Raw genomic sequence first — 14,493 nt, 5'->3', positions numbered from 1 at the left:
ACTCATCCGCTAAGAGACTGATCGTGGAGTTATCGATCATCAACTTGAATGCTAAGAAGTCTAAGGAGAGCTTCTACAGATCATAGTTGACATAAGCCAAAAAGTGATATGTGAGTTAGCCTTGTCTCCGACTTCTTTGTTCTCTAGAGCTTAGGTGAGATAGCTTTTTCTGACATGAAAGAGACTGCTGCTGTCTCTAGGCTCCTTTACATCACTTCCCTAGCTATCATGTTTTCCTAATTGACCACCACACCACCCAATCTCATTCATATTTCCCTCGTAGGCGATGTCTTCAAAAGACGAATTCAAATATACCTGAAAATATTGGATTATGCCGGCATTTGGAAGTTTAGACCTCAGAATTCTACTAGTTCATGTAGTATAATATTGACCGTTGTGCGAAATCTCTATTTTGTCTGTATTAATAAATTTTCAGCGATGTCTATGATATATTTGCTTGTTAGCGAATGTTAATCACGATAATGAGAATAAGAAAAGCCTGATATGCTTACTTGAAGTTGGGTTGATGTACAATATGTGTATTGAAAAAGGACCCCATCAAAGGTAAGCCTTACAAACACCACTTCAATGAAAGGAATCGAAGAAATTCAACGTTAATTGATCATTTCGTATTTGTTCAGCAAGAAGCCAATGTCTATAAGCAATGTTTAGCCACCCACTGCAAAGTAGTCATGCCCCCGTCATTAGCCAACCACCAACCGCCAACCACCGATACATCCCGAACCCCTTCATAACTTCGTGTAGAATACCACCACCACCACATGTTCGTAAACCCGTAAGGAACTGCTCGAATTAGGCATGACTTGTAATTAAGTCAAGCTTAATGGGCCATGACCTCTTGAGGTTTGGCGGACTCGGCTGGCTTCTCGTCAACCTCCATGGCATCATCGCCACCCTCGACAGCTTCGCCCTCGCCTTCCTCCTCAAGATCATCCTCACTTTCGTTCTCGAGGTCGACGCTACCTTCGTCAGACAACTCGTCCTCCTCGGCAGGCTCTCCACTCTCCTCAACACCTGCCATCTCGGCATCCCCGTCAGCTGCGACGGCAGCGGCACTAGTTTCACCTGCGTTATCGGCTGCGGCTTCTGCTCCCTCCTCCTCTTCGGCATCCTCGTCGAGTTCTTCAGCTCCGTACTCGTCCTCGTCGGGCTGGAGATCTGCCTCAGGCTGCTCGGGAGGGAACTCAGGAGGTGCAGATGCCTCGGAATCCCTAGACGTAAGTGAGCATGCATATAATTATAATTGATAAATTGGTTTTCCACGTACCACTTGATGGCAAAGCGTGTGACTCTGGGCTTGTCGGCAAGAACGTTGCGGCGGATCTTCTCGACGATAGGCTTGGCAGGGGGATCCGCGTTTAGCTCGTCCGACTCGTACTCATTGTTGACATAGTATCCAACGCGAACGAACTCGCGACCGTCGTAAGAGCAGGTCAGAAGGACGACGGTGACACCGAGAATGTCGGCATCGGGAATACGGGTGGTCTTGGGAGCATCCGCCTCGAAGATAAATTTGTTGACGCCGACAGGAATTGGCCCGACGAGAAGGGAGTCAAGTTCTTGATCGTACTGGTCGCTGTTGCTCTAAATTAGCAGGGGAAAATATTTTAAAAAATATTATAATAAATCAAAAAATGGGTACTAACGAGGTCGCAGAGCCGACGTAGGTCAACTTCCACTCCAAGTCTAAATCATAGTCAATTAATTTTATATTCAGTTAAATTGTGGGTTGTTATTGTGGTGAAAAATACCCTTCTCAAGCTGCTCGAGACATTCGAACGTAATCTCGAACACGTAGTTGTCGGTGAACTTGGCTGGGTTGTTCAGAATGTTGACGCCGAGCAGAGAAACGACCGACATCTTGACGATTCTAGCGGTGTATGAACTTGTAAAATGTGGGTTGTATTTGAATAAGAAAATCGAGAAAAACTGAAGATCTAAAAAGAAGCAGCAGTAAATGTGCGATTCGAAATTGTTGTGATAGAAGAAGGGGTCGTCGGTGGGGAGAAATAGAGGTTGGCGGTGGGTGGGTGGTCTACTTGTTTATTTTGGATACTGGCAACTGGGTATTTAGCGATCAAGAGCAGCTGGAAAAGGTACAAAGTGACTTTTTACAATATTAGCAGGGGTCCTTTTTAAAAAGAACGAAACGCGCTTCCTGTAGGGAAAGCGCGTTCAGTGCTTGCATGTAGTGCATGTAGGTACATATACCTAAGTACCTATGTACCTTATATACGCTGGCTGCTGGGCAGGTAAAATCGACGAAAATACATCCATGAGTACCTATAAAATTGCAGGGAGGAGCCGTACCGCCAGAGGGTCCGTGCAGGATACTTTATCGCTCTATGTACACAATGTATGGGAATCGTATACGTCCGGTACTTCATATCCAAGCTCCACTAGATGCTGATACGTACCTTTTTGCCCACAACTAGTTCGAGCCGCGCTAATCCACTATAGGCTAGCGTTTAAATACAGATCTTTTGCTTGTCTTTACAGTGTGTCTTTAGTAGCGCCATTGTTTTCTTAGCAGAAGCTCCAAACTGTTGAAACCTTTCAACTTTTTCCATTGTCCCTCGACCTTATCCTCCCATTCGTGCATCACTTCGTCGCCCTTCATTTATGCCGATTGACCACAAGTTTCACCCGGACGAGCCAATGTGCTAAATTCCGCACGGCAAAACCCTACTCTCGTTCCACTCATCGAGTCTATTTACTCTACTGAATTCCGAATACCTTTGAAGCACCATTAAGGCGACAGCAGGACACAGATTCCATCTATTCTATAACCGAGTTTAACGACAGAGAGAACCTACTTATTTCGTTTGAGAGGGAAGATCCATATTTCCGCCAGCAAGATTCGCGCAAACTAGTGTGGAGCGTCGCAAGCAGGTCTACCCTACGTCTACGGGACCGAGCTCGCACGTTGAACATCCTATCCGTTATAAAATACATTGTCAGCTGTTCCGGTATCGATTTCAAAACTCATAATTGCTCCGTGGTTCCTTCTACCATGGCTTCTGAAGACACGGGAGACGTCCTTGCCCAGCAGGATGGTGCTCTTGCCTGGAGCGCGGATGGTTGGAATGGTGCCGATGACCAGACTTCGCCTGATGACGAAGATGGTGGAGAATACGACCCAGAGTCCGTTACAATTACGTCTGTTCCAGCACCTGCTGTAGAGCGACCTGCTTCTGAATCTCCTCGCCCAATCAAGAAGGCTAAGACAGCAGGAGGCTTTATTATTGAGAATTCCTCCGATGAAGAAGATGATACCCCAGCTCCCGCTCCAGTATACACACCGAATACCCTTAAACCTATTCCCTCGGAAGCGCAAGGTCAACCTTTCAGTAACTTACCTCTCCAACAAAATCTTACACCTCAAGACGCGACCAACGATTCCCCTCAGGCAAACAGTGAGCCTGTTCCTTCAACCACCACGCCTACGGCCGCGACTGCCAACGCGATACGCTCAAGACTCCCCGCCGATGTTGTCGGCATTCTCGAAGATCGTATCAAAGAAGATCCTCGTGGAGACATTGAGGCTTGGCTAGGCTTGATTGACGAGCAAAAGCGGCGTCACAAGATCGAAGATGCGCGGGCTGTGTATGAACGCTTCTTGAAAGTGTTTCCCCAAGCTGTAAGTTCCCAACCCTATCCATTACTGCTCACAATACTAACTATAACGTAGGCCGAAATCTGGGTAGCATATCTTGAGATGGAACTAAGTCTTGATAACACTGTCGAAGCCGAGTCGATTTTCACTCGAACACTTCGAGCGATCCCCGACGTCCAACTTTGGACTGGATATCTCAACTACATCCGCCGTAGAAACGACCTCAACGACACGACCGGCAGGGCGCGACAAACGGTCAGCCAGTCTTACGAATTCGTCCTCAACAACATCGGCCAAGATCGAGATGCGGGAAGCATATGGCAGGATTACATACATTTCATCAAGACGGGACCTGGTCAGATCGGTGGTGCGGGTTGGCAAGATCAGCAGAAGATGGATGTCCTCCGTAAAGCCTACCAGCGCGCTATATCCATCCCTATGGCAAATGTGAACACCCTGTGGAAGGAATACGACATGTTCGAGATGGGGTTGAACAAGATGACGGTAAGGAGCAGTGTACTCTAAGTAGTTGTGAAATATGGCTAATAAATTCCAGGGACGAAAGTTTCTTCAAGAAAGATCACCCTCATACATGACGGCAAGAAGCGCCAACACTCATCTCGAAAACATTACACGTGGATTAAAAAAAACGACTCTACCTCGCTTGCCCCCGGCTCCTGGTTTCGAAGGCAACCAGGAATATCTCGAGCAAGTTCGACTGTGGAAAATCTGGATCGCTTGGGAGAAGAACGACCCACTCGTCTTACAAACTGACGACTCCAGTACATACCGACAACGAGTTCTCCAGGTATACAAGCAAGCCCTGATGGCATTGCGCTTTTGGCCGGAATTGTGGGTTGATGCGGCTGAATGGTGTTTCGATAACAATGTCACTAGCGAGGATGGCCAAGATACAGGCCTCCAATTCCTAGTCGACGGTCTTGAGGCAAATCCCGAGAGCTTTCTATTAGCCCTTAAACATGCTGATCGTATCGAGTCTACCCAAGCCGCACGTGAAGATGATGTTAACAAAGCCGCTCTTGTGCAAACAATCAGAGAACCTTGTGATCGAGTTCTCGAAACCCTGTATGGAATGGCCAAGAAGTTAAAGGACCAAGAAACCTCGGCCATTGCCAAGATTGAGGAAGACGCCACCCTTGAATCAGTCGCCCCAGGAAATACAGATGTGGATGAGGAAGATGAAGGGGAGATCAAGGAGAAGCCTTCTCTAGAAGCCATTAAGAAAGCCAGGATCAAGACCATACAGGATGGCTTCGGCGTTCAGATCCAGATGCTATCGCAGCACATAACCTACGTCTGGATCTCCCTTGCCCGTATTTACAGAAGGCTTCAGGGACAAGGGCATGGTAGAAGCACCCCATCTGTCGGCTTAAGAGGAATCTTCATCGAAGCCCGACAGAGAGGTCGCCTGACCAGCGACATCTACGTTGAGGTATCTAACATGGAGTGGGACATATACCAAGATGCAGTCGGTACAAAAATTTACGAACGTGGCGCAAAACTCTTCCCGGAGCAGGAAGATTACTTCGTTGAGTATCTAAAGCACCTTCATGCCAAACGTGATTTCACGAGTAAGTACCCCCAGCTAATCTCTGCCTCGTAAATTAGACTTGACTAATTATATCATCTAGATGCGCGAGTTGTCTTCTCCCAAACCGTCAAGCGATTCAAGGAGAAGCCTGAACTCATTCCTAAATTGAAACCTATTTATGGGTATTTCCACGGCTACGAGGCTCGGTACGGCGAGTTAGCACAAGTCAAAGAGCTCGAGAAACAGATGGCCGAACTATTCCCAGAAGATCCGAGTCTTGCACACTTCGCAGCTAGGTTTGCAACGGATAGATTTGACCCCATTACCGCTCCAGTTATCATTTCAGCAGCCAAGCAGATGCGTTCCAGGGCTATTATGCAATCTGTCGAACAGCGCTCTGTTTCCCCCCGCAACAGTCCCCGGCCTATGGCGCAGATTGAGCGAAGCCCCCAGCCCCAATTCATGCAACCTATCAATTCGCCCAAACGGCCATTCCAACCTGATGAGCAGGACGAATATCCACCGCGCAAGTTAGCTCGTGGAGCTTCGCCTCTTAAAGGCGCGGCCGGTCGACGACTTGATCAGCAACGACGAGCACAGCAAGGTCAAGGTATCTCCTCGCATATCAGTGCACCGACTCCTATCCCGAGGGATCTCACTTTCCTGATTGGTTTACTTCCTCCGACCGAAAGTTACCACGGCCATCACTTTTCTGCTGATGGCATGGTACGCCTGGTTCAAAACACCTCGGTGCCGAGTTTTGGCGAATGGAAGGCTCAGAAAGAGAGCGCCTCGCGTAATAGCCAGTCCAACTCGACTGCACACATCGCACAAGCCTCATCTGAATACCAGCCCTACCAGTATTCCAACCGAGATTCGCCGGGTCCGTCTGGTCGACCAGCCAGTCCTTTCGGCGGAATGAACCGTGGAATGCCCCAAGCATCTGCACCGTACCGTAATTCGCCGCTTCGCCCTGGTTCAAGCGGATCCTACGAACCGCCGCCGGCTGTGTACCAAGCCCCAAGCACAGGCCAGTTCAACCCGTTGGCACAGAACCTCGTCCCTGGAAGCTCTGGTTTCCCAGGATGGCCAGGGTATGCACCCCCTACCCAGTATGGCATGGCTCCAACCCAACAACACACGCAGCAGTATGGTGGTGGATATTATCAGTAATTGGCTCGGCAAGTTATGATGGTCAGCTAGTGATTGGTTTAGTCCCGCCACTAGCCTAATGACCCTTTTTGTCGACTGGAACGAACGACTCCTACCTAGTTATGGTGTTGTAGGGGAAAACCTGCATATAATGTCTGATGGCTAGTTGCATTTTCTGGCGTTCCCGTTCTTCTCGGGATAGGTTGATAGTTTGGAGAGGACGGGTCCTAAAAATGGATTTCTGATCAGCTCCTTTGTAACCTTAGGTTAGATCTTCGGCTATACAGTTCGGTTCCTAGCATAGTAAGATAGGTCGAATGTCAATAATAGTCGACTCTATAGATGATACCGAGTCTTTCTAATACTACGTGCTGATGGCTGCTCTAGTTGCAGAAAAGTAATTCTTTGATGACTTAACTAGGTTTTATGAATGATATTAATACGTGTTGAGCACGTGATTTGTTACTAATAGCTAACTACTTTTACTCAATATATAAGAATTATACATGAAGCTCTAGTTATCATTTACGCAGATGTATCTACTGGCTAACTCCTTATTACTTGGGTACTAGGTAGGTAGTCAAGTAAGTATTGTAAGCTACGAACGTAAACCAAGCACCGTTCACCCCTTCTCATTGCTCATATATGCCATCTTTACTACGAGTACTCTCTTGAGTTTGATTGGCTCAAGCGACTTCAACGTATTCCATAAACAGTAAATGTTTAATTCAATCCAATCTTTGATTGGACCACTGTGTCGCTTCCGTCCCGCCTTTAGGTCCGGGGCACATTTGCGGATTATTTCCGGCTGTACGGGAGACTTGACGAGTTACACAAATTTACCATGTTACATAGGTACCTACCTAGTATGTACTATGTAGTATGTATGGAAGTACCTGGTACCTGGTATACCTTGCTGTTCTTACGCCCAACCATTCTACGTACATAAGTACCAAGCAGTTTAATTCTTTTTAATCCGTCCGAAGGACACTATATAAACTACTAGGTACCTACGTACTTATAAATCATGAATAACCTTGAATCCATTTGTGAAATTAGTTATTTCGTATCATGTGGACGTAGCTAATTATGCCTATAATTTTATATAAGTACTGTTTTTACTTCCCCCATTACACACCTTAGCATCCAAACCCAACATCTAATAACCATCCATTGATATAAGAAAGATGATTATTTTTTCTTTATGTCTATAATATAAGTAAGTAAATGCACTTTAAAAAAATACATTATATAAAAGTTAATCAATGATCAACATACTACACGTTAATTACATTTCCGAATAAGTTATGATAAGTCAACTTGAGTGACATTTAAACCTATTCTCGACTTTATATCATACCTACTAACCCCCAACTTATACCTATCTTATGAGCACGCAGATGTCTTTGGGTCGTTAGAGACGTGGAAAAATATGCTACCCACCTAAGAAGCTAAGAACACCACTTCTAAGGCATCGTAGAACGATATAGCTGGCACAAAGCAACACACATTTAAATTCATGTACCTTTGATGCTCTAAAGCCCCAGTACCATCCGCACTTTTCCTTAAATCTATAATTCACTATTTAACTAGGGTCAACAAGAAATTAAAGAGATACCGTTTAGCATGAATCGAGACCGATATAAGTAAGTAGGTAGGTACCTACGTAGATATCAAAGTATTAAGTAAAAATATATGACTTATGTATTGATTTAACATGGATGGTGAACTCATATAAATATGTAAACTCAAACTGTACTAGGTAGAAAATAAATATTTCAAAAATGGGGAAACAATTTTCTATACCATTGATAATGTACTTGTACCTTGGTAGCAAAATTAAGATACGAAAATGATGTTTCGTGGCCGAAATTGATCACCGACGAGTAGTACATACCTAGGTCGGTACCTACATAATTAATCATCGATTCTTCAGTACACGCTTAGTAGACAGTATCACGACAGTTGTTTGATCCGATATTCCACCAGTTTAGGCTATAATAAGAGTGTGTCATCATTAGAACCATTATCAAGATTCATCCCATCTACCTTCAAGTTTTTAGTACTAGGAGATACAGGAAAGATTAGGTACTTAGGTACGGAAGGAAACAGTGTGTAGATAATCTAATGGTACCTAGTAGCATTGTTCTTCCCTATGTATGTACCTAGTATTCCTTGGTGGATGTACTAGGTAGTCATTGATATTACTAGGTAGGTGCCCCAGAGCGGTGACCCCCTCCTTACCGGCAGGCAAGGCTGATTGTTCCATCGCATCTTTTTATTTAACACCAAATCTTTTCTCGCTCTCTTTCTTCCTTTTCTTCCAACTTCTTGCCAAAACAGCTTTGGAGATCTCTACTTTCGATTACACCCTTAGTCGATAGTTTACTACCACAACCTCTCCTGACAACACCACCACCGTGGTGATATCTTAAGGTAAGCAAATAACATTTATATTGTTTGATATCTACAAAGTTCGCTCACAAGGCCTCATTCATCGATCACTGATCATTCTATTCCTTCTATCATTGCCCTTTCCCAACATTCACACCAGTTCGCCTGACCTGGTACGGAACCCCCAACACATCTCCTCAATAAAACATTACAGTTCTTTTCCCTACTTGTACGTTTACTTTCACCATCTTCGTTCGTTAATAGTAGGTACTTTTTCCTTCTTTATTTGAATTTCTATCTATTTATTGCAACAACAATCTCCTTTCGTCACTGACCCTTTTCGTTCGTTCACAAACTACCAAGTCGGTAGGTACCTATCAATGAACCCTCACCTTCCCTTTTCCTACTACCACAAATAACGGTTACATCATACAAGGCACATTTTCAGCCATTTAGCTTTGTATCCAACCAAACGTCTCGTCTACACAATTTTCAGAACTAGAAAAAAAAATCCCGGCAAGCGCCCATACCTACCTTGGTATTAACAGTATCAACGGGTAAGTATTTATTGAGTCATTGATGAGTAAATCAAGATTTCCAACATATATTTGTCATAAATTACCTCGTCTAGCACCTTCCCCCCGATTTCACCTTTTCCTTGTTTTATCGGATGGAACTGCCTCCCAAGAAATCAGTTTTCCAGGTTATCTACACCGTCCCATGACGAGAAAAGAAGGCGCGTGCGAAAAGCAATAAATATACCATTGGGCAGGCACATATATCTCCGGGTGACTCCTTCCTAGTGGAAATAGATTGTCATGAGCGCAAACGAACCCTAAATTACATAAACGCCTCATTACAAGCACGCTGATTACTATCATATCCTATAACTTTCTTTCTAAGGAACACACCTATTTAATCTTCTCTAACACTCCTCGCCTTTCTTCCTTTCCTTTCCACCCCACCAAACCTTTTTCCCTTGGTTGGCTTCAACCACCCTTCACCTACTCTTAACTTCGTACTTTACTAACACCCCGAAGCTTTTTTTTATCAAGTACTCCAGCCAACTGTCTACCAGACAAAAGCTATTTGGTTTCGATACACGTAAGTTCCCTCGATCAATCCTATGATTTCCTTCAAAGACCCCAACCCGAATTTTGGGTACTATTAGTACTCATTCCTCCATTATTTGCTCTCATTACACTACTACATCTACTCGCCCCTTCCTCTTTGAAACATTTCCTTTCAAAATCATCAACGACAGGTCACTTAACACGCTCGTCGGTCACTACCCATGTACTTAGTACCGAGGTACCTAGGCAGGTAAAACACCAGTAGTGGCGACCCAGAGGGGCATTCTTCACTTCGTTCCTTCCAAACACATATATCCCCTACATATAAATACACTTACATTTCCCATACCCAACTTTCTACAAAACCTTTACACCTACAACATCAAACCCCCCAAGACCTACGAATTCCGATTCACCTTGAAAACGAAACCTTCGTATTTAATTAATACCGACTAACAATTTGTTTAGAAAAACCCCGAACCCACCCTGACCGACCGTTAATTAATTTCGGTATGTTATTTATTACACTTTTATTTTTTTTTACTTTCATTCAACTTGATTTCCCCTCCCCCTTCCCTCTACAACATCATTTCCAAGGTTAATATCAACCTAAAAAAAAATCACTTCTACCTGCTTCCCATCACTTGAGGCTTCGCGGATTTAACAATATCACATCCTTACATGCAATTAAGATTAGTGTCCGCACAGTCTTGCTTCTATGAAAGTTCCCGCATTTGTAACATTCACTTTCTTTCGTTAATCATTACCTCATATCGTAACTATTATCTAACTTTATTAGGTTTCTTACGATCGTCGCCATGAGCGATCGCCCTCCCGGATCCAGCCGGGGCACCCCAAGTGGTTCCCAGGCCGGCTCCAAATCTGGTTCTAGAGCCGGCTCGTCAGCTGCATCATCCAAGGGATCCCCAAAGCCCGGATCCCCCAAGCCCGGATCCCCAGGCAAAAGCTCCGGCAAGGCCGCCGGAACTGGACTAGACCCTGCGCTTGAGCGCAAACCACTGACCGATACCCAGCTTCTGGGTAAACGCTTTGACTTACCTCCCGATGCCTATATTGACGTAAGCCTTTCTATATTGTCGACGAGCAACTGACAGTTCAACTAACAATACCCTTCAGGGCAAGGGAAAAACTCACTGGGCGGCCCGTCCTGGTTTCTGCACGATGGGAAAGCCTATCAAGATGGGTCTGAACATATTCCCTGTCATTACCTTCGGAGACATGGACATCTACCAGTACGATGTAAGTTTGATATGATAAAACCACATCTAACTACATTTCTAACTCGGCGGAAGGTTATCGTGTCCCCAAACTTGAAGAATTCTCACTCTCTAGTGAAGAAGGTCTGGAACGCCCAAACGGTAACAGACGCTCTCCAGAAGCAAGGTGGCAGGTGGCTATATGACGGCAGCAAGCTAGCCTGGTAACCCTTTCCTTCCTAAGCTTCAATTAATTTTACTCATATTTCTATAGGTCTTCAGAGAGGATTGCAGGTGGCGAAACACGCATAATCGTGGACCTTGATGCTCTCAAGAAGAAGGCCGAGGCTGAACACGATATGGTCAAGAAGAAGGTGGAGAAGAACTCAGTCTACAAGCTTACCATTCGGCAAACCAAGGCAATTCGTCTATCCTATCTCAAGAACTACCTATCGGGCACGACCCCCTGGGACACGCACGTTCTTGAATGCATGAGTAAGTTCCAAACATCGTGTTAACATAGTCAGAATGATCAGTTTTAACGCAATATATAGACTTCTTCGACCATTGTCTACGTCAATGGCCATCTCAGCGATGGATGCTTATCAAGCGCAACTTTTTCGACCCGAACTCCGACTTTAGCATGCTTGCAAATGACGTGCTTGCCGCTCAGGGAATTTATTGCGCACCGCGCCTTAGCGAGGTATGTGAATGAAGCACGACATGGTGTCACGAGTTTCAGTAGCTTACAATGTGTTTTTAGTCATTCAATCGAGGTGGCTCGGGTCTTGCTGTCAATGTTGATAGATGCCAGACAGCATTCTGGCCAGCAGGTACACTGATTGAAACAGCTTGCAACATCGTCAGCAGCCAGAGAGACGACTGGAACGGACGTAAGTTCTACCAAGTCACAAGATATGATTATGGACCTAATCAGGTTTTTATAGGAAGCGAGCACCAGATTGAGGCCCTTCTGCGCCCAAGGAGCGAGAAGGATAAAAATGGAATCTGGCGCATTTTACCTTCGGAGGCCTTCATGTTCCTACGACGAATGATCAAGTTGAAGTTCACGGTCAATCACCGAGGCAAGTTTGGAGAGCCTCGTGAGTACACGATAAAGCGCGTCATGTTTGACCCGAAGTACGGAACTACTGGTGCGAACGCGAATCAAGTCACTTTCATGAAGAAGGGTGACGATGGCACGGAGAAAGAGATTACAATCGTAGATCACTACAAAGAACGATGGGGGTTCCGCCTAGAATGGCCGCGTTTTCCTATCATCGAGACTCCTCAAGGACACAAATTCCCAATGGAATTGTGCAACCTCGTGTTTCACCAGCGGTACAATTTCAAGCTAAACCCGACACAAGTTCGTTTACCTTTATCAGTTCCTATTTAGTCACATTTTTAGACTAACTACTTTACAGACTGCCGACATGATAAAGAGAGCGGCTACTCGACCGAACAAGCGGCGCGAGGACATCATGGAGGGTATCAAAGGAATCAGGTGGCCTGAGGATCAGAATCTGAAGGCCTTCGGACTCAAGATCGATCCCAATATGGTATCTACTGATGCTAGGCTTCTTCAGAACCCCGAAGTTAAATTTGCGAACAAGAAGATTAACCCGGGCACCACTGGACGGTGGGATCTCCGATCAAAGATGTTCTTAGAGCCTAATGCTCAGCCGTTGAAGTCGTGGAGTTTCATCTGCTGTGGAGATGATACTCACTCTCCACGAAAGAACGAGCTGGAGGCATTTGCCACCAGTTTCTCCCAGACCTACCGAAACCACGGTGGCAGGGTGGAGAAAGCCGCATTCTGCTCGACGATTCCGTGGGGTGATGGCAACATGGGAGCAATTTGCGAGAAAGCTTGGAACCAGACAGGTAATTATTTCAAAGCGACACCACAAATCATATTCTTCGTGCTGCCAACGAAGAATCAGCTGCAATATGAGCGCTTGAAGAAGAACATGGAATGTCGCTTTTGCATTGTGACGCAATGCCTTCAGGCAGGTCATGTCAAAAAGAACAATGCGCAGTACATGAGCAATGTCGCAATGAAGGTGAACAGCAAGCTCGGCGGAGTCACCTGCAAAGTTCCCGGACCTCAAGACAAGGTTCCTCCATTCTGGAATGTACCCACCATGATGGTGGGCGTCGATGTCTCACATGCTGCTGCAGGTAGTCAACAGCCGTCTATGGCTGCCTTGACTATGTCCATGGATAAACATGCAACTCGTTTTGCAGCGGCCTGTCAGACGAATGGCTGGCGTCAGGAAACGGTGCTGCCTGGAACAATGAATAATATGATGCCCAAGCTTTTGAATCACTGGGTATCTATCAACGGCCGGCGCCTAGATCACGTCTATTATCTCCGTGATGGAGTCTCCGAGGGCCAATTCCAAGATGTCATAGACAGTGAAGTAAAGGAGATGAAACGCATCATCAAAGATTTAGGATATGGCACTCCCAAGTTCACGGTCATTATCGCAACGAAGCGCCATCATGTTCGATTCTTCCCCAAGGCAGGGGACAATACAGCACAAGATCGCAACGGCAACCCGCTGCCGGGTACCTTAGTTGAGCGAGATGTAACACACCCCCAGCATTGGGATTGGTACCTCTGCTCGCACGTGGCAATCCAGGGCACTGCTCGTCCAGTCCACTACCAGGTCATTCTGGACGAGGCTGGTGTCAAGCCAAATGATCTAATGAAAATGATCTATCAACAGTGCTACCAGTACTGCCGCTCTACCACACCGGTGTCTTTGCATCCAGCGGTATACTATGCGCATCTGGCATCGAATCGTGGTCGTGCTCATGAGGCTTTAGTGTCCGAGAACCTAATCCTGGGCTACGGCAAGCCAGGGTTTCCTTATAGCCAGGACAACTCTGACATCTATAGGCCAAGCGCAGCACAAGGTCAATGTCCGCCGCTTCTTCCAATGGAAAACCACACTGCCAGTCGGGATATGGTTCGATTCCTGAATACCACCATGTGGTATGTCTAAACTCTCATCAATAATACCTCTCAAGGTTTACAGCAGCCCATCAATGGCAACATCGAGGTATCTGGATTTCTCACGGTTTCGGCTCTCTGGTAAACGGTACACGGTTTCGCGACCTTGCGGTCTCATAAATTTCTTTCCATTGCCCTTTTCTTTTCGGGTATCTGGACCGATTGAGCTTGGGATTGTTGCAGTGTCCGGCCCTTCGAGATACGACGCTCGAGCCATGCGACTACCCTTCTCATGATTTACTTATGATCCATTTGATTATGGACATGTTTCACTTCATTTGCTTTGCACTCGATGAATTCTCACTGAGAGTCGACGCTTTGGCAGCACACCCACTTCCACCCATCACCTCTAGTAACTACATCACAGTTAGCATCATGTGGTCATGTCACAAGAGGTGAGACAAAGACCTCGGAATCAGATCCGAGGTAGGATTGGTCCTGTAGCT

At 45.8% G+C, this 14,493-nt stretch overlaps 3 protein-coding genes across 3 annotated transcripts; 2 read left to right on the top strand and 1 right to left on the bottom strand.

Moving 5' to 3' along the window:
• Window positions 1-554: 554 nt before the first annotated feature.
• GGS22DRAFT_157903 (histone deposition protein Asf1) lies at window positions 555-2,155 on the bottom strand. Its single transcript, XM_047960556.1, has 4 exons — window positions 1,773-2,155; window positions 1,668-1,707; window positions 1,289-1,597; window positions 555-1,232 (listed from the first exon to the last, which is right to left on the bottom strand). The coding sequence occupies exons 1-4, from the start codon at window positions 1,879-1,881 to the stop codon at window positions 842-844; spliced, it is 849 nt and encodes a 282-aa protein (XP_047820296.1). The 5' UTR covers window positions 1,882-2,155; the 3' UTR covers window positions 555-841.
• Window positions 2,156-2,566: 411 nt separating this feature from the next.
• Window positions 2,567-6,709, top strand: GGS22DRAFT_157901 (uncharacterized protein). The gene is made up of 4 exons (XM_047960555.1): window positions 2,567-3,661; window positions 3,713-4,141; window positions 4,194-5,229; window positions 5,290-6,709. Exons 1-4 carry the CDS (start codon window positions 3,035-3,037, stop codon window positions 6,360-6,362), a joined length of 3,165 nt encoding a protein of 1,054 aa, XP_047820295.1. The 5' UTR covers window positions 2,567-3,034; the 3' UTR covers window positions 6,363-6,709.
• A 3,917-nt stretch (window positions 6,710-10,626) lies between these two features.
• Window positions 10,627-14,165, top strand: GGS22DRAFT_198890 (Piwi-domain-containing protein; the record flags this gene model as incomplete). Its single annotated transcript, XM_047966201.1, has 8 exons — window positions 10,627-10,887; window positions 10,946-11,068; window positions 11,122-11,249; window positions 11,300-11,520; window positions 11,580-11,728; window positions 11,789-11,918; window positions 11,973-12,394; window positions 12,453-14,165. 8 exons carry the CDS (start codon window positions 10,627-10,629, stop codon window positions 14,037-14,039), a joined length of 3,021 nt encoding a protein of 1,006 aa, XP_047820294.1. The 3' UTR covers window positions 14,040-14,165.
• Between the last annotated feature and the right edge of the window lie 328 nt (window positions 14,166-14,493).

Source organism: Annulohypoxylon maeteangense, assembly GCF_022496945.1.
Source record: "Annulohypoxylon maeteangense strain CBS 123835 unplaced genomic scaffold GGS22scaffold_5, whole genome shotgun sequence".
NCBI classification, from domain to species: Eukaryota; Fungi; Ascomycota; class Sordariomycetes; order Xylariales; family Hypoxylaceae; genus Annulohypoxylon; species Annulohypoxylon maeteangense.
The sequence above is the reverse complement of the archived record's forward strand: the minus strand, read 5'-3'. Positions and strand labels throughout refer to the sequence as shown.